This window comes from Telopea speciosissima, chromosome 1 (genome assembly GCF_018873765.1).
Source record: "Telopea speciosissima isolate NSW1024214 ecotype Mountain lineage chromosome 1, Tspe_v1, whole genome shotgun sequence".
Taxonomy (NCBI): domain Eukaryota; kingdom Viridiplantae; phylum Streptophyta; class Magnoliopsida; order Proteales; family Proteaceae; genus Telopea; species Telopea speciosissima.
The window spans coordinates 11,228,521-11,250,971 of record NC_057916.1 but is presented as its reverse complement, the minus strand read 5'-3'; the positions used below and the strand labels follow the sequence as shown (position 1 = coordinate 11,250,971).

Genomic DNA, 22,451 nt, shown 5'->3' with positions numbered 1-22,451 from the left:
AAAGAAATTGTGAGGTAGGTCATGCATAGTCTAAGTCTTGTATCAAGTATGATCTTCGATAGAACCTATTGGAGGGCAAGGATTCACGTAGCATATCCCATTTAACTGAGATTCTCTTGATTTGCTGAGTTGTGTCTCTTTCCTTCATTTTTAAACTTTCCTTTTATTTTCTAATTTTTATTTTTCATTGTAGATCTCATCTCTCATCCTTCTTTTTATCCCATCTTTCATTTGACCTTTGTTTTTGCTACTTTGTTTTGTTTGGATCCATATAGCCAATCTCATTAAGTTGGGATAAAGTTGAGTTTGTAGTTGTTGTAGTAGAAGTCGAAACCAAAATAAACTGATCGAAACCAAAAAGCGGTAACAAAATCGAGACTAGACCAATTGTAACCCAATAAGAAAACAAAACAAAAATACCAAAAACTTTCCCACTGATTTCCTTAAGTATACATGTAAAACTGAAATTAAATCAGACTCCACTTGACAGTTGCCAACTTAAGAACCAATAACCAAAAAAATAGATAAGAAATCGGACTAAAACTGTAATCGATGCTTCCTTAATTGTTTGGTTTTGGATTTTCTTAATAATTGATTCAATCCAATCAAAACCAAACCAAACCAAACCAAACTAATTGATTGACACACTTGCCATGTAGTAATGGGATGGGTCGATTCTTGGTTTCCCGGTTCCGGTTCCAAAATCAAACCAAACCAATCCACATCTTTCTCTCTCTTCTTATCGAGAGAGAGAGAGAGAGAGAGAGATGGAGATGTGATAATATGAAAGCTGCGCAAGTGGCCGTGGTGGCCCCAAAGTGTTTTGGGGATGGCAGTTGATAGTGATGTGTGATTTTTCGATGGGGATTGAGGAAACCCTACGATACTACGATCACAATGAGGCATATAGGACGAGATTACGGAAAACGTTTAGAAAAAAAAAGAGTGATGTACATGATGGGAGATGATGACTGATGAGAGTCATGTCATCGCTCCATCGCGACATAAAATTCACATATATTTACATGAGGAGAGGAAAGACGTGGGACAAAGTTGCGTTTTTCTTGTCTCATTGTCTCATTGTCGTTCGTTGTTCTTGTGTAATGGAATCGCCGAGTTTTAGGGAGGCGATGAATTGGGTTCGTTCATCGATTTTGATGAGTAGGTGGGGTCCACGTATGATTCCCCCATCCCTCTGTTGAATGGGACCCACTCCTTCTTCATGAATCCGTTGCAGATCAACTCGAATTTTCCATGCTTTCTCTGCGTGCAAGCCAACACACATCGATCATCCCGTACGAAATGTTAAATATGTAATCATTCTCTCTCTGCGTGTCTGTGGTTTCGTTGCTTTATTTATCTGGGGACAGATCTTCTTCTCCTCTTACTTCGCAATCTCCCATCGCCCACACAAATTCTCTCTCTCTCTCTCTCAGACTCTGATCAGTCTCCTCGCTCTGTTTGTGTAAACACAGATTCCGAATAGATTTGCAAACTTGCATGGATGGATCCTTCAAACGCCCAACAACAGCAGGTAAGGAGAGATCGAGCTCAAATCAAAACAAATTGTTTTCCTAATCTCTTTACTTTACTGTTTTGTTTTTTCAAATTTTCGTCTTCTTGGACATCCTCTACCTTTATTGATCTAAAGTTTTTAAAACAATAATGAATGAGAGAACTCAGACCACTTTAATGGCTTTTGGTTTGAACTGAAAATCCATGATCCAGAGTTCTTCTTCTTTGCTTTTCTGCATGTGAATAAAGGGAAGGGTACTTATGGGGGTGTCATAAAGAAGGAAGATCATGAATATTGATTCTCCTTTAAGTTACGTTTTCAGTTTAATTTGGTTTTTACTTTGAATGTTTTCTGCTATTTGCTTTTGAATCTTTCGCGAAGCTAAAGTATAATTCTACCTCTTTCGATCTACACATGAAGAACTTGAAAATAAAATTAATTATGGAGAGCTTTATCAGAAAGATCGATCAAATTGAATAATTTGAAATAGAAGTGTAGTACTGAAGAACCTGTAGTTCAGTTTCTTACAGTCTTTGTCATACAACCCTAAAGATCATTACAAGTCCTAGAACACTTCTAACTCTACAATTCATGAGCAATTTCTTGAGGAATTTCAGTTTTTTCTAGTCTCTCTTCTCTACAAAGTGAGAACAACAACAATTGATCTTTTATTTGTTGGGGTTCCCCGTGGGAAGGCAAAGTAATAGTCTCACATTGGATGTGAATAGTGGAGAGGTGTTTGGCCGGGCACTCTCTCCATATGTGTTAGCTTTTAAGGATGAGTTCTACCCAAGTCCCTAACAAGTGTTACTCTTTTTTTAATTTTGTGGTTTTTTCCGAGATCATCCATTTCACAGTTTTTCCTCTCTCAAATTTGTTGCAGGCCATGTCTAGCCAGTCACTAGAAGATGTGTTGGCTTGTCCAAAACCACAGCAAGAGCGAAGAATTAGGCCACAACCAGAACACGCTCTCAACTGCCCTAGATGCGATTCCACCAACACCAAATTCTGTTACTACAACAACTATAGTCTTTCACAGCCAAGGTACTTCTGCAAGGCATGTAGAAGGTATTGGACCAAAGGAGGAACTCTAAGAAATGTTCCAGTTGGGGGAGGTTGCAGGAAGAACAAACGATCCTCCTCCTCCTCATCATCATCAGCAAAACGGACACAAGACCAATCCCTTACTACAACAAATTCTAACCCACTCTCTACCCTCCCATCCTTAGCTTATGATTCCAATGACCTCACTCTTGCCTTTTCTAGGCTTCACAAACAACCAACTCGGCAGTTAGGTTTTGATGACCATGAGAATTCTATTCTGGGAAACCCTAATTCCACCCACTGTGACATCCTTGGAAACCCTGATACCACAACCACTTCAACTCCTGGTTTTATTGATGCACTTAGAAGTGGGTTTCTTGATACTTCCTCAAATGGGTTTCATAATTTCTATTATGGGTTGGGGAATGGAAACCAGCTTGGAGACTTAGAAGGTAGTGGTGGTGGTGGTAGTGCCGCCAGCTGCGGCGGCTCCGGTGGTAACGTCGGAGGTGGTGAGATGGTGTTCCCTTATGAGGAAATTGGTGGTGCAACGATCAAACAAGAGTTCTGCAAAGGCAAAGATGGAGAGAATAGAATCTTGTATGGGTTTCCATGGCAAGTTGGTGGAGATGGAAATATGGGTGGTCTGACTCTGGATTCAGCTGGTGGGAGAGAGAGCTGGAATGGACTTGGTTCTTCTTGGCATGGACTTGTTAATAGCCCTTTGATGTAGTAAATCATCTTCAATGGTTTGATGGGTTCTATTCTATCTCTGTCAAGTCAAGTGTCCTTCATGAGCTACATCTCTCTCTTACTTACTTTAATCTTCTTTTGTTTTGTTCCTTACTGTATCCTCTTTCTTCCTTATTTGTAGTATTAACTGATGGCCGGGTATACTAATTAATGGATTTTCTGATTTGTTTTTTAACCAAGTAAGGAATATATCATAGGTTGATATGGGAAATCTATATCAGGAAAGAAAATGCTATAAGAGGGAAGGAGAGAATAAGAGAGATTGAGGGGAGACAGTGATATTTCATGGTTAAGCTCTCGAAGCTTGAGCTCTGTTGTGTCTGATCTGATCTGATGTGTAGTGCTTATTGCAGGGGTTAGATCATGTTCTCTTGTTCTTCTCATTCATGATTGTCTCTTATTTTGAGGAAGATTCACAAACAAAGATTATAAAATGAGTATTCTAATGATCAATAATTTAAGGATGATGGATTGATGTGAATCTTTCTCTCTTTCTTTACTATCTTCCAAGCATGTGTAAGTACTAATTTTCAGTGAAGCTGAAGCATATATAGCACAGGCTTCAATGGCTAGCTAGACTTATTATTAATTTAATTTCTTATTCCTGAGAATTGAAAGAACAAATCTAACTTGGATTTGGGCGTGAAAGAATTCAGTACTCTGCAACTTCTGTTTGAATTTTGTTTCATTTCTTTTTTTAATTATTATGGATTACTATAACCACTTATAATAAGTTGGAAGATCCCTCAGTGTTTTTCTTATTTAAATAATAGCATGCGTTGTTTAGGCTAAGCACTACAATTGAACGGCATTGGTGTGGAAGATTTCCTTCTGTGAAATTGAGATTTCTTTGGTAGTAGAATAGTTGGGAGATTTCTTCTTCTTCTTCTTCTTCTTCTTTAGTTTATGTAATAATTAATCCAAGGCTCCATGGAATTATGTCTAGTTGTGCTAATTAAGTATGAAGGAATAAAGACAAATAAAAAAATTGTAAAAAAAAAAAAACCTCCAGCAGGGTGGGATTGAGCTTCTCTCTAGAGAGCCCAGCACCCAAGGGAGCATCCAACTGTTGGGACTGTGTCGCACAAATCCCTAGGCGTACGTCAAGATGTATGCGACATAGGCCAACCCTTGGATGCCCCCTGGGCACTCCCTAGGTGCTGCGCTCCCTGGAGAGGAGCCGGATCCAGGGGGTGGGGTTGTTGATCTGATAATTTTTCATGGGGTTGTTACTATAGTTTCACAAATTAAGAAAACTCCTCAGGAGTTTAAGGGTTTATGAAAACTAGAGGTGTAAGAGGAAACAAACATTATGAGTTCTCTAAACAAACACATGTGTGTCAGTCTATTTAAAGTAGATGATATTTAAGCAACAAAAAGCAACTTTTTACGTGGACACTTGAAGAAGCTCTAGGGCCAGCCTCTAAACAAGATATAATCAAGGCCTTTGGTGAGCTATTTGCCTTAATTATAAGAGCTTCCTTACTTTTAATTAATGCCATGTAGTTATTGGCAAACTCTCTTAGGTACATCTTTAAATCTTTAATGATAACCATGCATGGACAATCTTTGAGTTTTTCTTTTTTAATTGTAAGGTTAAAAGTTTCATGCACGGTCGTGTATAAGAGGAATCTTTTACACTGGCTTTTAGTAACTGTCAGATTAAAGTGTTTTAATCTGAACCGTCCAAGAATAAAGTAATTGTAGATAATTCCTATACGGTTACCTTTCAATACCTTTTTAAATACTTGTAAAAGACTTTTGTATTTATCAATAATAATTAAAAAAATACAATAATTACAACAAAAAAAAAAACCGAAACAACTTCGTTCTTCTTTTGTTTCGTTCTCTGCAACTATTTTACACCAAAAACCTGTGGCAGGAAGAGGGAGAATCAATGGGTGGCGAGTTGACTGGCTGGTGAGTTCTTCTCAAGTTCTGGAGTCATTAATGATAGAAACAAACTACACCAACCATGTATGTGATCATGAAGGATCTTCACTTTTCGACTCTTAAGAAATTGGTGACAGAAATTTCTCTCCAGGGATCATGAGGGTGGTTTTGGTACTGGTTTCAGAAAAGTTCCTTCATGTAGATGCCGAGCATATTTGATTGGGAATTACAATGCTCATTGCCGTTGCCGATGTGTTGCTCTCAATTACAAAGCAAGTCCCCGTGATTTAAGCTCTCTCTCTCTGAAACACCCGGATCCCAGAGCAAAGCCCGTGCCCGGGTTGCTCCCGATTAAGACCACAAGCGGAGGCAAAGGAGCCACCGATGGTTGCTGGAGTCCATTATGTTGCAATTTTAAATAGTGGGCTTTGAAATTATGTTGTAATTTATTCTTAGACATTGAAGTTCCATAAAAGCCTATTTACAGGGATGGGAGCGAGGGAGGGGGAGTTGCAGGGTAGGGAAGGGTGGGGTGAAGTCGGAGTTTTCGAATGGAATTAAACTGCTAGTAGCGAGAATTGATAGGTGAGGAGGTAAAGCGACGCTCCTGCTGGAGTTTGAAGGATGTATGTGTGATTTGTGGAGGGATTGGAAAGAAATAAATAAATAACCTCTTCAATTTTCACTGAAAATCACCCCACCCATTTGAGTTTTACCAAAAAAAAAAAAACCACTGTCGATTCCCACCCCTTTTTTTTCCTCTGAAACTTCAATTAACCCCTTCTAGGGTTCGACCCAGTGAAAAGAAGAAAAAAAAGGAGAAAGAGAAGAGAAAGAGGTCGGATAATTTGCAGAAATCGTACAATGGGAAGACGAATGGCCTCTTCAATTTTCACTGAAAATCACCCCACCCATTTGAGTTTTACAAAAAAAAAACCACCGTCGATTCCGTGCCCACCACCCCTTTTTTTTCCTCTGAAACTTCGATTAACCCCTTCTAGGGTTCGACCCAGTTAAAAGAAGAAAAAAAAAGAAAGAAAAAGAAGAGGAAGAGATCGGATAATTTGCAGAAATCACAGGCCGAAGAGAAAGAGAAAGAGAAGAGATCGAATTGTTTTCCCTTTTTTTTCTCTAACCGTCCTTGTTTCCTTTTTTTTATTCATTATTGATAAATAAAAAGTCTTGTAGAGACGTATTTGAGAGAGTAACCGTATAGGACAAATATATATCATTACTTTATTCTTGGACGATTTAGATTAAAATAATTCGATCTGACGGTTACTAAAATCCAGTGTAAAAGATTCCTCTTATACATGACCGTGCATGAAAACCGCCCCCTAATTTTAATTTAACCAGCTTTATTGCCATCCCTTAGATGTTAAAATTTCATTTTTCAATGAAGATTTTAAAATAAATAATATTTAATGCACATATTTGCATTTTTCTATTGGATTTTTTTTATAAGGATCTAGAAATCTAAATAAGAATTTAATTAAGAAATATTTAAAATTGAGTTGAGATTAATACTGCATTATTTGAGTATTTCTACAAAATCTTGTAAATTTAATATTGTGATTATAATTTATGTGATTGGTTTAATTGATAGTTTAGTAGCTCTTATGAATTGCATTAGATTACTAAATAATTTGAATTCCTAAATGATTCAATACATTTTTTTGTGCGATAATTTTATTAATAAACTTCTTGTTGCCCACAACTTGAACTAAAATCGAATGAGACCCAAGTCATGATAAGTTTGTAATGTTAGAGTAAGAAAGGTGCACTTTTGACAAATGTACAAAGCTCGATCGGATCTTTTTTATGTTGTTAGTGGAGAAATTAAGGGTAATTGGTTACCTATTGATCAAAACCCAATTTCTGGTGGATCAAATATCATTAAGTTCTCTTAGATAGAAAATCTCTAGGATGGATAAAGAATATTACAATTTCAAGTGGTTTTGCTAAGAGGGTTGTGTTAGAAGACAACACATATCTTCTACGGTGTGTTGCCCTGTCCTGCCTGTGCTGCGCAGACATAGGGCTGCGTACAATGACTGTCTTACCCCCGCTCGAGCAAGGCATTCAGGCAGGGGTAAGGCGGTCAATGCGCACCGCCTTGTGTTTGTACAGCACGGCAGGACGAACAACCCGCACCATAGAAGATCTGGATCCATTAGAAGATCAGTTGGAACTCTCTAAACCCCAACCTTCATTATTCAATTCAATTAGTTGGTGACTTGATGGTGAATATAGTTGTTCAAATTTGGTGGATAGTACAATTAAATTGGGGGGGGGGGGGGGGAGGGGAAGGGATGGTCAAATTGAATTAAAGAACCTCCATTAAGACGAGTGGTGAAGGATTGTGTAAGTAATTACAACGATAATGAATTGTCTAGTCAAGACACAAACCTATAGTTGAATGCAATAAATATATAAGATAAACCAATTTGATTGTGAAGAGAGTCTCTCTCTCTCTTACATTAAGAGCTCATTTCATTATGAATCAAAGGACTATAGCTAGTGTATGAACATTTCTTGTTTTTAATTTTTTTAAATTTCTCTATTGATGCACATTTCTTTTGGGGGAGGGGGTGCTAGCTCCATATGTCAAGTGTCAATTTTTAAATTTTAAGGGAAAAAAAAACTATTTAAGTACAGCATTTTTACCATACAAATTGTATAAATTGTTTTTCTTCTCCTTTCATCATTATTATACTTAGTTAAATATTACTTCAACAATTATAATGGGAGGCTACCATATTAGGTCATGGCATAGAAAAAATTCAAAATTGCCATGAAGAAGAGTTTTCATAAATTAATGTGGTTCATAATTATCAATAAATCAGATGTGAACTCATCATGAAAGTGGTCTTTTTTGGTGCAAATGTTTATGGATTTTATATGCTCAATAAACATTTACGTGGCACTACTATGCCAGTTGACATTTGTAATCTAGTTGATGTGTAGATTAGTTTAACACGAAAATCTTAGTTGTAAATTTCATTTCTAATATTGTACCAACCATGGCTCAATAATGAAAGAGACAATGGAATCTTCTCTTACTGTCTTTGGCCCTTTTGGTCAGTTCGGCTCTTTTTGGCTCATGTCTAAAAAATAAACTTATATTTTATATGGGAGAGGATTTGCTACAATGCCAGTGTGTAGTTTCTCACTAAAGAGTGAATTGTCTAGTATGTGCAATATTTTTTTTCGCCCTTCTAGGCATCACTATGCATAGTGAAGTAATGTTTCACTATTTGTTACTTGAAAGTACATGAGGTAGTCCATGTAAATATGTAATAGTGGACCCACATATATCTCAACTGTCAAATTTAAATATAAAGTAAACAAGGAAAGCTGTTCAAACTCTAATTCAAAGTTTTTAGTAAAATTATCAAAATGCCATTAAATGGAGATGAATATAAAATATAAAATATCATCCTAATTTTGTAATTTTAATTATCTATTACCTCTATTCATTTTAAGTTGAAATTGTATCAGTGAGATGTTTGCTGGATCCTCTCTTACATTAACTAACCCATGTACTGTCATGTGGCAAATAATGAAACGTTATATTTCACGAGTATAGCGAAGGAAAAGAAAGCCCTTTCTTTTATTGTGTGTGTCGATCCAGATTGGTCGATTCCATTCTAAAATCTAGGATTAGGGCAATCTTGGATCGATTCTGACTGATTGTGATTTGATCCAAATCCGAATCCATTGGGACCAATCCAAATCCTGATTCCGGGTTTTTAAACCCTGACCTAAAATGAGGTGAAGGGGATGAACTAGCTCAGTAGTTTCAGAAGTTGTTGCCAGGATCAGTCTGTCTAAACCTTCACCTTGTGCCAAAAAATGGTGCGCCCTCCACTCCTCTCTTGTAATGGTGCCCTTAACGTTTCACACTGTAGTAGGAACCATTTATGTTGATTCTCCACCTATAAAAATTAAGAAGAGGACAAATTAAGTTTTCCCTCATTCAGGATGAAGGAAGAATCCCTTCACCCCAGGTAATTTGATTTTGTGATTGGAGTCCTATGTCATCATAAACTCTCATCTCACAAAAAACACTCATCCCTAATCCAATCAGATGAGACAAGTCGCAATGGTGAAGGGATTCCTCCTTCATCATAGGTGAAAGAAAAAAAATTAGTCCCCAAAAAAAAAGAAAAAAAGAAAAAAAGGTTCAAATTGGTTAACAAAGATTTCAAGCCTAGGCCCTGTCCATGGACCTGAACACAAGCCAGTCTATAAATCTTGTTCATGGGCCTGAACACAAGCCAGTTTATAGCATTACAATAGCCTAGCCAACAAGTCCAAGGGTTTGTGTTCAGCCCAAACTAGCCACATGGGTGTACTAATCCAAATATCAGTCCAGTGTATCATTTCGAAACTAGGCTCAACTAAGCCCACATAATATGGGCCTGGGCCCATAAACTCAGAAAACTGATTAATAAACTTGGCGTGGGCTTTAGCCGGCCCATCCTAAAGGCCATGAAATAGAAAATCTAAAATTCCCGCTCATGGTGGCCAAGCAGACACTACGGTTCTAAATTTAAATGTCAATTTTCTGGGAACTGGGGAGAGAAGAGGGGCGAGAGCGAGAACAAGACCGCGAGAGAAAAAGAGGCACAGGCACTCGTCAATTTGCCTTCAATCTCCATTAATAGGGTTATTAAACAGCCGTTTTAGCTCTGATTTTGAATTTTTTTTGCCTTTTTCGGTTCCAAGAAGAAACAGAAGACGAGCGACAACTACTCGAATTTCGAATTTCAAGTGCCACTTCACCCATTGGTAGTAATATCTTCTTGTGTATTTATCTCAGATTTTCAGATTCCGTTTCGATTTGTTTGCGTGGTGATGGATGATAGCGATAAGAGAAGTCAGGATATGGAGAGGTTTCACCTTTTTGACGTTTCAACAGAGGATGATTGCCTGTTGGCTTCTCCTTCAGGCAGGACATTGAATCTTAGAACTTCCAGTACGTTTCTTCATCTTCTTTTGTTTGATCTGGATTGGCTAGGAACTCACTAATAGTCTGACTCTGATTGATGGAATATGTTCTTGTTATTTCTTGTTTTATCTTTCTTTTCTTTTATTGTTTTGATTCAACGTTCTAGGGTTCAAGGATTTCTTTTGTATCTGTCTGTTGATGATTTCTGCGACTTCATTGTTATGATTCTGATTGCTTCTATAGTCACGGTAAATGGTCAAAGTCTTCTGTTGGGCTTCCGTTTTCTGTTCCTGTCTTCATATTCTTGTTGTAATGGGTCTGTTTGCTACTACAGTCGATGTGGATGGTAAAATGTTCTTTCCGGTATTTGTTTTGGGTAAAATATTGCTAATTGTGGTTTATTTCTACACAATCATCTGTGTTGAAAATCCACGGTGAAAAGTGGCAAAACCATGCAGTCGGGAGTTTATTCTTGCTCAAAAATTACTCATGGTCAATGCTCTAAACCTATATTTTCAGCAAGGTTCCATGCTGAAAAGGAGGGCAGGGGCGAAGTGCAGCATACAACTTGGTTGTGTGTAGTCTATTACTTTAGTCGTTCTTTTGTTAATTCACTAGGAGTTGCCTATTTGGTGGTTTTTCATTGAGAAAGATGTTCGTATTTGGGTGGAGAAAAGAGGATTAGAATTATGGATGACGAAGGGAATTTGGTACTCTGCAATGTATTTTTTCGTTGTTATAAAACTGCAATAAGGTTTCTTTGGAAACTCATTTAACCACATAGGGGGTAATCTGAGTTCATTGTTTGGAAGTACAACTTTTGATAATTTCATTTGTAATGCTATTTTCTTTCTTTCTTTTCCATTAGTGTTTAGATTTTGGTTTGCCTAGCCAAGGTTACCAAGGTCTGAAGGTAATATTCTGATTCTCAGCTTTTGTGGATTTGTTTTAGATTCAATAAGTTTTCTATTGGAAGTAAAGACTAAAGATATAAACACCTACTTTTTAGAAATCTACCTCGAACCTCCTACATTGAATGTCATGCCAAAGAATGGGTTCTTTTGTTTTGCCTTGTTACCACTTGTCATGTAACAAATTTCATTGCTTGGTTTTTTGCCTACCGGCAAAAAGGCAGTGGCTTCATCTTGAATTTTTTTTTTTTTGAGGATTAAGAAAATCCAAGGACCTCTATCCGTAGGTTAGAAAATGTAATGGCTCCATAAATGTGGCTACTTCAGAGGTCGCCTACTAGTTGGATGGGGAGAACCTCTTGTGTCATTGCTCCATGTAAAAACCTTGTTACTAATTATGAAGACACTGGCAGAACAGAATATGTTTCACTTGAACAAAAACTGTACAATCTCGACAAATGCAAACAATGGATGCAGTGCTTCCGGATACCATAATGGGCTATGAATGGGGATAATTAAGACCCTTGCTTGTTTCCATTTTCCACAACTGTACTGTTAATACAATCAGATGGCTACACACAAAGCTATAGCTAATCAACTAATAGTTGATAGCAGATCCTGCGATTAAGGCTCCTGATAAACTTCTGGACTTCAATCCCCCTTTTTTTTGGGTGGGTCTGAAAAGTATTAAACAAATAAGCACTTACCAAGCTATGAAAAACATGTATCTATTTAGTTTTGAACCATACTTGAGGGCAAAAGAGTAGTACAGTGATTGTGATGTTTAACATTTTGGTCTAAGTGGAGTTGATTTTACAATTTATGCCAGTGGAACTGTCTGGAAGGGTTAATTTGAGCACATTCACAATTTGAATCTTTGATTCATGCTATGTTTCCTTATGTTCATGTTCAATAACTAGACGCTGGTTGTATGGTTATCAAAGGTGCCTGCCCTATTTTAGAATGCAATAAAAATAGAAGAAATTTATAGACAAGTCCGCTGTTGTTGTTCATTGAATGATTACAAGAGTATATGTTCTTCCCCCTCCCCCCACCCTAAAAAAAAAGGGGTAGCATTTTCTTAAGGTTGCTTCCTGCATTATCATGCATCTCTAATTAGTCAGAGGTTAAGTTGTTTTTACTGTTCTAGAGGGAGCATTCTGTAAAGGTTGTGGATCAACCATGGGGGCCATAATTCTTCTCGGAATGAGTGCTTCTTTGGTAAAAAAAAAAGTGGAAGAACAAGCCCTACAACAAGGGTTTACTTTGTTCTTGAGGTATAGATCATGGAGATCTAAATAGTTAGACATTTTGTGATGTTTGTAGAGGGGACATAATGTTAAGCTTGTCGGATCAACTATGGAGGTCAATAATTCTACTTGAAATGATTGACCTTTTGACAAGGTACACTTCCATTGTCCCTAAAAGATTCTTTCATAGATGCACCCAGTACAACACTCATATATTGAGTGTCATAATTGGTGTTGTAGCATTTCCCAAATGTGGGGAACTTCATGAGTTTAAATTCTAGTTGAAAACTAGCGTTCAAAAAGAACCATATTTAGGTGGACGTCTAGAAGCAGAAAGTAGATAAATGAGTTCACCATCCAAATATCCAAAGTTTATTGTAGTGTTGGACTGGAGATACATTTATTGGTTTTCCCACTTTATGCAACCATCAAGTCTCTAGATTCTTCCACATGTCTTTGTCAACCATATGTTATTTAACCTTTGGACTTATTTCTCAAGAACAATAATGTCATTATATAGTTGTTAGTTTTAGGTTCAATCATTTGAGATGCAACTTTGGTTGTTTGACTGGAGAAATTATATGTAGATATCCACCCAAGCTAAAGTTTAATAATCCAAACCTGGAAACATCTATAACTAAATGCATCGTAGAATTAGTAACGTGCTTTCTGGTGTTTGCTTCTCATATATCTTTTCCATCATTGATGCAATTTTCCTTGGTTAAATCCTTTATGAAGTTGCCTGATAATTTTCACATGAAACCAATTTGAAGGGTTCACAGAAAATCAAAAAGAGATTGATAGCTTTGGGTTGAATGATGCTAGAAATGCCCAGGATGGGGACAACACAGCTGATTTGATTAGGCAAAAGGAACAGATACCTGCATTATCCGAATCCACAGAACCTGAAAGAACAAGAACAGTTAGCAACTGTAATTTGCGCAAAAGTTTAGCCTGGGATAGTGCTTTCTTCACAAGTGCCGGTATGCTTTCTCACTTCTTTTAATGATATGATACAAACTTCAAGTTCATTGTCATGGCTGATGAGCATATCTTCTTGCTCAGGTGTTCTTGATCCTGAAGAGTTGTCTTTCATAAATAATGGATTCAGTAAAGCAGAAGCACCCCTATTACCTGTAATTCTAGAAGATGTACGGAGATCTGCTGAGTCCAACTCTACATTTGATAGTGATTTGACGTTGGAAAGCATTGAGATTGATTTGTTTGAAGATATAAGAGCTTCAATGCAAAAGTTCAGTACTTCTTCCATTGTTTCATCTTCTAGAAGCAACACTGGACCAGTAGAACGAGGAACCCAAAGTCTTCGCTGTAAGTATTCTGCTACTTTTGTGATTGTGTCAGGTAAATGACAGAACAAAGCCCTTGTCCTCAATTTGTGCTTGTGGCACAAAGAAAAGCATGAAGGAGATCTTCTAGGTATTAAGTCGTACTGCATGGCTGCTTGAATAATCCGAAGCATCTAATTGTACACTGCTGGCTACTATACCCTGTTTTTTGTAGCTGCCTAAAACGAATTTGAAGATCAAAATATCAAATGATCAGGATTACCTGATCAGATGCATAATTGGGCTGGAAAATCTCAGTAGGATCTGTGATTGTTGGATCACCATCATACTGCATGCATATTGTGTGTGTTAAATGTGCCTTGCAAAGACACGTGAAATTCATTTTACGAAACAATGTTGGCTAGTGTTGGTTATTTAGTGGAACATGTATTAGACTTTTTACCTTCTGCATCAGTTTCCTGGTATAGAACTCTCAAAATAACAGTGATCCTTCTTTTCAGCTTCCAAGAGGATTGAACTTCCTTCTCGAAGTATGGTAAGTTCAATGATGCAACCTTTTTAGTGTTTTGGTATTTCTTGAAAAGTATCTGAAGCTACTATCATCAAAATCACAGCCGAAGCCTGTAGCTGCTTCCAAGAGGCAAAGCATTGGCATGCAAAACTTGGAGAAAACTGCAAAGAAGGATTCTCAACGTTCACATATTGTACAGGCAAGTAAATGGAGTTTTTTGTTTTCTTTTCTAATCTACCATTCATGTGGCTCGCCTATGATTGATATGGATCGAGCTTACAATCTTTGTTTAGGCACGACATTGATCCATGTCAATTTTACCTGGACACAGCAAAGGATTCAAATTGGGTGTTCAAAGCTTTCATTTCCTGCCTTCTCATTAGCTTACAAAAAGTGTCGGACATAGCTACTAGGCATAACAAAAATTGAAATAAATTTGAAAAATTAATGCCCCTGTGCTTGTGCACGTGGCCTTTCGATTTCAAGGTCTATGTGGAGTGCAGGCACTGTTTAAAAAATCGGAATCAGTTTGGTTGAATTGGCCGTGACCGATATCGATTCTGGATGTTCCAATCCAGCTGATTCTAGGGTTTTTCTCATTGGATTGCTGGGTTTTCAGATCTGAGGGGCCGATTCTAGGGTTTCTGAGACCAATCCCGGCCAGTTCCACCCCAATTCTGATTTTCATAACCCTGAGTGCAGGTGGTTTCATGGTTTTCATGGACCAAATCCTTTGTAGCTATTGTCCTGCCCCCCTCATAGAGGTCTTCTAATGTAGTAGTCCTAATTTTTGTACACAGCAGAGTAGCTAACTGGTACAGAGTCATGAACAAAACTCTATGACTTCAGATATTCTTTGACTGACATCCTTTAACTTTTTGATTAAATAAAGCTTGCTTCTAGAAGTGGGGAGCGAAATTCATCTCTCAAGCCACCCAAGATACTAGGCAGGGCTGTCCCCCTCTCAGCTGCTCCAACGAAAAGGACTTCTTTGGGTGCCAGCCGTATCAAAGTGGAACATAACACCACAAAAGCTGTGTCTGGTAATTTGTGACTAACTGCTCTTGCAGGATCAGAACCTGTATGTTTCGTTCCTAAGTGCTTTATTCAATTTTGCAGGTAAGGGAGATCCTGTTGTGCGGTCCAAGAAACCTGGTTTGGGTGATTCTGGCAGTTTGACCCCTAGATCTTCACCTTCCTCAAAATCTTCCTCTTCAGGTTCATCTCCTTCTTTGTCCTCAGTCAACAGATCTGGAAGCACTTCATCTGACTGTAGGGGTAAATCTCCTGCATTCTGCTCGAGAAACAAAACCAGTTCCAAAAATGTTATTCCAGCTTCCTCTGGTTCAACCCGTGTGGACCCAGTGAGAACCTCGTCAAGAACTAAAATTGATTCTGGCAACTCTCACCTCTCTGCGTACCTAGTATCTATGTCCAAGCATTATTCAACCCTATCATCAGCTAGCTCTATTGATGGTTGGTCTTCAGAATCATCTTCATCTACCTCTACTGTCAACCAGAGGTCTAATAATTCGAAAACTAGTAGTTCACCTCGCAGTGGGTTCTCCATAGACAATGATGCCCCTCAAGCATTGGATCTGCAGACACATCCACATGGTCAGGCCAGTTTTAGATATGGAAGCAATGGAACAGCGTTGCTGACCAAATGTGACAGGAAATCTTCTGTTGGCACTGGTGCCCTTTCTCATTTAGCTTCTACAAATGTTTCTAGGAACATTAAGCCTTCAGGTCTTCGAATGCCATCACCAAAGATTGGATTTTTTGATGCGGTTAGTCTGGTTATCAAGGTGTATATATTTTATTTCTTTAATCTAGATATATCCTCTAGGGAAAGTTTTTACATTAGGGTGAACTGATTTTCAGGAGAAAACTGCACTGCACTCTCCGATGGGAGGTTTGCAAGGAGTACGAAATTGTTTGCCTAAAGATGGACCTGGAATCAGTTGCGTGAATCGGAATGCCATTAAAACCAAACCTGGTAAAATCCAATCTGCAAGAACTGTGACAGGAACTGGGAAAGTGAAATCTGAGTCTCTGCACACTGCAATGCTGTCTCCTACATCAAATGTAAAGCCTAGTTTTGAAGAACTCTATGAACAAGCAAATGCTTCACCAAAGGTACCTGACTCATCAAAGAAAGTAGAAGATTTCCATTCTAAACTCTCAGAGGTTCATAGATCTTCTAGAAGTGGTGCAGATGAATATGGTACTGGTTCAGGTCCAAATTCAGAAGTGAATGGTGGTCTAGATGCATTGAAGAATAGTATAGTAGCAGAAAGTGAGAGGCAGGTCTCTTTAAGAGCTATCAGGATTGGTCCACCAAGAGAAGATGAGCTTTGTGTTTCAATTGGAAAAGAAAACTTTTTCAGGACTGAAGATCAGGTTGATAGTCTTAGCAGAACTGTGGGATCTCTAGATCTCAACACGGATGTGCTGAATGTGATTATGGAGAAGTCCTCTTGTTGTCAGTTTGATGCCAATAATCCAGATCATAGTGTTTCATAATTGTCTTCTTTTGCTCCCAGGGAACTTCTTAGCTCAAGGATTCCATTCACTCTAAAGAACTCCTGCAATAGCCGCTATCTGTGTGCATCTACAGAACATTCAGCCATGCCGGTGGTGGTTGAGAAGGCATCAACGTATTTTCCACAAGGCATGCTTAAAGAGAACAACTGAATTATAATCTGTTTATAACCTGTTCATTAGCTTGCAACTAGTGGGTAATTCTTGTGACTTGTGAACTTGGATGTTCGTAGTAGCTGCAGTATTTGCAACCCCCCAATGACAATCTCGATTATAAATTTATGGAATGTCTGATTCAAAACTATCACCTTCTCTATTCTCATCTGCAAATACTAATGATCTTATTACTGCTTCAAATGATTACTCAAGTTGATTGTTTCTAATAATTTGAACAGGCTTACCAAACTCGATATTTACAGCTCCATTGGTTGACATAAAATGCTTGGAACTAAAATAAAGTAGTGGAACTATTTTACTTTCTCTCCATTCATTTATAAATTTTGAACATAAAATAGTAGGCTTAAAAAAAATTCTACCCATTTTACAAAAGCATAATGAACTCAAGTCTCTCATGCGGGGATTTTCTTTTACAATACAAGTTACTATGGAAGATTTTACAAGGAGAAATTAAGAAACAATATCTGAATAAACTGTGCTATGCTGCATGCGTATCAAGGAGTTTTAAGGATCATTTGGCATGCATTATATGAAAATGAGAAAGTTTGGTCCGACTGCAAGTGGTAAATTATTATATCAGAGAGGGTTTACCAACAACCTGTGGTCTTTGTTATCATTCATATGGGAGCATGGGAAAGAATCAGCACACTGATTGTGTATCTTTTTCCAATTATTTTATGTTGTATTGGTAATGATAATAAAGGACCGAGTTTCCCTCCACCCATGGTCACCGAGGGGCTGGAGAGAATGGGAATGGGGATTGAAAGAGTATTTTAAAACATACAAAAATCCTAAGAGGGGTTTGTGAACAGTACTCTAGGTGGAGGAAAACTTTGTACACAAAGAAATTGGAAGAGTATTTTAAAACATACAAAAATCCTAAGAGGGGTTTGTGAACAGTCCTCTAGGTGGAGGAAAACTTTGTACATAAAGAAACCAGCTTTATCATAGCTATTTACAGAAACTGGTTGCCTATCACATAAAATATCACATAACACTGATAATATTGTTTATTTAAGAAATATGAATCAGATCGGTCGAATCGACCAATCCCAATCCTAGATGATGTACGGCGGTCGATCTAGGGTTTCTAAGACCATATAACTAGGTTTTCAGATCGAAGGGCAGATTATTGGGATTGTTGGGACCAAGCTCTGGATGGATCCAGAGCAGCATCTTAAGACGTAATCTCTAATTGAATTGGTATCGATATCAGTGAAGAACAATCCCAATCTTGACCAATCTAATACCAATTCAATGGTACGGCCAAAAGGTCAGTAGGGAAAACCGATTTTTTTTAAAAAGCAGAGGTAAATCCATCCGATCCCACCAAAGATACCACTCCTAAGATAACAAACCATGGTCCAGATAGCTGGGTAATCAGATCTGAAGGGCCGATTCTTGGGCTTTTGGGAGTGATTCAAGTTGATTGATCCAGATCAAATTCAGTAGCCACTGTCAAAGCTGCAGCACCTAGCAACCCAAACTTACCTGTAAATTTCTCAGAAATAAATCCTTTCCAATCTACAGAGATGGCTAATAAATTGGACGGCTTGTTTCTAGTGACAGAACAGACATTAGCTGGATTTTAAATAGGATTTTCCCCACAGGAAGCATTCCAGATATCTACTATATAACTTTGGCTGCACGAAATAAATGTAAACCAAGTAATTTCCATCCATCTTCAGGAAAACACAAAACTGAATGTTGATACCAAAATCAGGCTTGGATACTGCAAAATAGGCAACTAACAGTTCAAAAAATCCACTCAACTGAAGAGTAGCTAAAGCATCATCCTCCAATAAAACACTAAAAAAGGAGGCACTACAAGCCCCATGCTAAACTAAGACCTCGGCTTCTCCTTCTTCTCCTTGAAGAGGGCAAGAAGAGACACACCAGACACCTTCACAACTTTGAACCTGACTCCAGGAATATCTCCGACGGCATGACCTTTACGTCCGAATCCTGCAATCAAGACCTCGTCCTGCAACAGCAGTATCAAAATAATCCAATGTCAACAATTTAAGAGATGAGTCTTTATTCGCTGCAGTGAATTCTTAACCAGCTAGTCACCAAGACAACTTACATTCTCTTCAATGTAGTTTAAGCAACCATCATTGGGCACAAAGGCTGCTATCTTCTTCCCATTCTTAATCAACTGAACTCGAGCACATTTTCTGATGGCAGAGTTAGGTTGCTTGGCCTCAATACCACTGTGAAAGTAAACCTCGTGTCAGTTTCTTAGTTAAGAAGGTAGACGGGGGAAGAGAGGGTACTAAGTACTTTCATCTTACATCTTCTCAAGTACGATGCCTTTGGCGTGAGAAGAACCAGCAAATGGCTTCTTCCATTCATTGCCAAGGTGAGATTTCTTATATGATTTATCAGCCCATCGTTGCCTTCTACGATGAGACTTCAGCTTGCGGCCGGCACCCATACCACGTGTTTTCCTATAAAACGGATGCTTGTTTGGTTATAAACCACAATTACATAACGATATGCACAAATATTAAGGCCATGAGTAAACAAGGTCACTGATATCTATTTCTTGTTAAGAATATGATATATTTTCAGTGTCTGTATTAGAGACATATTTAAGGTAATTGCCAAAAAATAGCGCAGAAGCTCTGTTCAGTGATCCTAACAACCCATTCAAAAGAATTCTTTAAAGAAGTTTGTAAAAGCCCATTCAAACATATTCTTCGATAAAGTTCTGTAACACACTATTGGGATATTAGGACAACATATGGTTATGTAATTAGATGAAATCCTCAAAAATATGATTGATCACTGAGTGCTGAGAAGCAATCACTGAGTGGTGAACTAAGAAGACAGGAATTAGTGTCATTAAAGCTTCCAGCAGATATAAGAACCTACCACAGAGGTGATTCTTTGACAGCATCTAATAACAATTGGATGGAAAGGGAGCAAGAAACCAGCAATCACAGGAAGTCCTAATATGACCAAAAAAGACAACAGTGTAGGAAAACTGAACTAAACAGAGACTTGAACAATATCAATAACTGCAGTCGGATTCATCAATCTTTTTCCCCTCTATCTGGGAGCAAAGAGTAAAGTAATAATAACAAAGAAAAAAAGCTGGACTTCGAATGATACTTAGGTTTAAATTCACAAACTATAATACTCAGATTTATCATTGGTTTTTAAGGACTACCTTATGATAAGGTTTACTTTACTGTTTCCAAATATGGGTCAACAGATCCGAAATTAAACTCAGACAAAATTCTTTATCAGATGTCAATAAGCATCTCTTATCTACACACTTTATGTATACTCCCTCACAGCTGATGAATTTGAAAAATTCACTAATTATCTACAACGGAAAATAACCCATTGCTTTCATAGATAACATCGAATGTCTCACCCAAATCAGGGTCTAACCAATCATGAACATATCCCTAATCAGTAGCAGTACAGGAAGTTCAATCATGAAACATCAAGAAACGCTCACCCAGAATGAACATGAATGACTTAAAAAAAAAATCCAATCAACTAATTACAGAAACAAAGAGGGAGAACTAAGTCGCCACAATTGCAATTTTTAGATACTTTCAGTACGATTCTAACGGAAGAACCATCACATTTCCATCATAAGTTAAAATAGCAAGTTCTTTCTTCAATACTAAATTCCCATCATTCAAAAAACCAGAAAAAAAAACGACTAAAAACAAATTCTAAGTTACAAAAAAGTAACCAAACAATGTCGCCAACTGAAAACCAGCAAACATGCTTTGAAGAACCCTATTTGAATATTAAAAAAAATCTGTCAAAATTGTATATCTTGGTTATGTAATCCAATCGTTCGATAAATTAACAATAATAAACATAAAGAGCATGATTAAGAGGCTTGTGTGAAGGCATCAGAGAGAAAACCATGGAAGCAATCAGGTTCTTACCCCATGATGACTGAATAGAGAGATCCTTCGGCTGAAACAAAGGCTCGACTGCTCTGAGAAGAAAAAGAATCAGACAAGCGAGCCGCGGAAGAAACCCTAACCCTAAGAATGAAAAACTCACCCTTTATTAAATAAGAGGAGAAAGCTCTCTCACTCGATCCGTGCTCATAGACTCTACGACCCCGGCTGTAATTTACCGAGCTGGACCGTCCGTAGCCACTCGGTTCTCAGTTCTTACACATAAGCAAACGGGCTGGGCTGGGCACAGCACCAAACCAACTCTTTAATCCATCAAGGCTTTCACTAAGGTCCGTTTGTTTCAGTATAAAATTTTACTTGAAAATTTTCACTGAATAATATTTCAATGTTGGTTTTATTTATGGGAAAAAAAATTACATTTACAAAGTCAAATTTTCAGGGTCTCAATTGGTTCGTTTAAGCTCTAATGTATTTTATTTAATTCGATTCCTATATAATTATGACTTTTTGATTCAACCTATACAGTTTTACTCAGTTTTTATATGATTTCTATTGGATCGAGTTTCCTTCCACCCACGATGAATGGGATCGGGCGGGAAAAGGTATCGGGAGGGTATTTTGGAACACTAAAACCCTAGGATGGTGGGTGAACCATCTTCTATGGGTGGAGGGAAACTTAATCCTTTTCTATTTGTTTTTTATTTATTCGGTTCAAGTTTGATTTAATTTATTTTCGGTTCAATTCATTTGGTTCAATCCGATGGTTTTACCTTTAAAACCGAACCTGAACTGAATTACATTCCATTTTTTCAAAATCAAAACCGAATATCATTCTTCTTTTCAATCTGGTTTGATTCCGTCGTTTAAAACGGCCGACTGGTTCCAATAAAAAAACTAGCTTTCCAGTATTAAAAAGAGAGAGAGAGAGAGAGACCCAATAAAATTCTTTCATTTGAAATCTTGATTATCAAAAGTTTAATAAGCCTAGAAGTTGAGGCCGCTTGTTATCTTTAATGGTAAAGATTTCAAATGAGATAATTTTGTTGGTTGCACCCTTTTTTAACTTCTATAAGCCTCAAAACATGAATTGAATTGACTCCTCCATGATCGTTGATTTAGAATCTTTAGATAAAACTTTGCTTGAGGGATTGATAAGTGGCTTTCTAATTCATTTAAATTAGATGACTTAGACAAGTTAGAATTAAAAATTATTTTTTTGGTAGGAGGGATTTAATTTTTCTAAATCGTTAGATAAATAAAACGATTTCTAGATAGATCACATGTCAAATTTTATGATCCGGTCTTTTATGTACTGTACTCTTCCCTTGTGTTATCAACCCCTCCATATTTCTATTTAGGCAAGAAAAAGGAGCCAAATAGATCTAGCATTTATTTCTATCGATACCTATTTAAATTGAATTTTGATCATAGAATCGTCATAAATTTAATAATTGGGTCAGATATGGAATGGACATGTTGGATCTAAGTTGGATGATTTGGACCCAAAACCAAAATTATTTAAGTGCCCATTTGCGATTTGCAAGTAAACTAAGCATTAACCTAAAAGTTCCAATTGTTTACCCTAAAAGTTCAATTAGAGCAGTCCAAAACATTTCCCCAAGTCCTCCAATTTGGTCACGAATACGGAATACATATTGGTTGCTATAAACTATTCCACTAAATGGGTGGAAGGAC

At 37.5% G+C, this 22,451-nt stretch overlaps 3 protein-coding genes across 7 annotated transcripts; 2 read left to right on the top strand and 1 right to left on the bottom strand.

Annotated features, from left to right (window-relative positions):
• Positions 1-1,313: 1,313 nt before the first annotated feature.
• Positions 1,314-19,557, top strand: LOC122648858 (dof zinc finger protein DOF3.2-like). 5 transcript variants are annotated; one of them, XM_043842136.1, is made up of 3 exons: positions 1,315-1,534; positions 2,400-3,318; positions 19,535-19,557. In XM_043842136.1, exons 1-2 carry the CDS (start codon positions 1,505-1,507, stop codon positions 3,291-3,293), a joined length of 924 nt encoding a protein of 307 aa, XP_043698071.1. In that variant the 5' UTR covers positions 1,315-1,504; the 3' UTR covers positions 3,294-3,318; positions 19,535-19,557. The 5 variants fall into 5 exon arrangements, with proteins under 5 accessions (XP_043698074.1, XP_043698071.1, XP_043698072.1 ...); XM_043842139.1 differs by lacking the exon at positions 19,535-19,557 and having other exon boundaries at positions 1,314-1,534; positions 2,415-3,331; XM_043842137.1 differs by lacking the exon at positions 19,535-19,557 and having other exon boundaries at positions 1,315-1,527; positions 2,396-3,331.
• Positions 10,018-16,665, top strand: LOC122659221. The gene is made up of 8 exons (XM_043854375.1): positions 10,018-10,187; positions 13,095-13,304; positions 13,387-13,650; positions 14,129-14,163; positions 14,243-14,338; positions 15,032-15,182; positions 15,259-15,929; positions 16,024-16,665. Exons 1-8 carry the CDS (start codon positions 10,067-10,069, stop codon positions 16,663-16,665), a joined length of 2,190 nt encoding a protein of 729 aa, XP_043710310.1. The 5' UTR covers positions 10,018-10,066.
• On the bottom strand, positions 18,520-20,865 carry LOC122648861 (40S ribosomal protein S23). The gene is made up of 4 exons (XM_043842144.1): positions 20,778-20,865; positions 19,155-19,310; positions 18,947-19,073; positions 18,520-18,844 (listed from the first exon to the last, which is right to left on the bottom strand). Exons 1-4 carry the CDS (start codon positions 20,780-20,782, stop codon positions 18,704-18,706), a joined length of 429 nt encoding a protein of 142 aa, XP_043698079.1. The 5' UTR covers positions 20,783-20,865; the 3' UTR covers positions 18,520-18,703.
• Between the last annotated feature and the right edge of the window lie 1,586 nt (positions 20,866-22,451).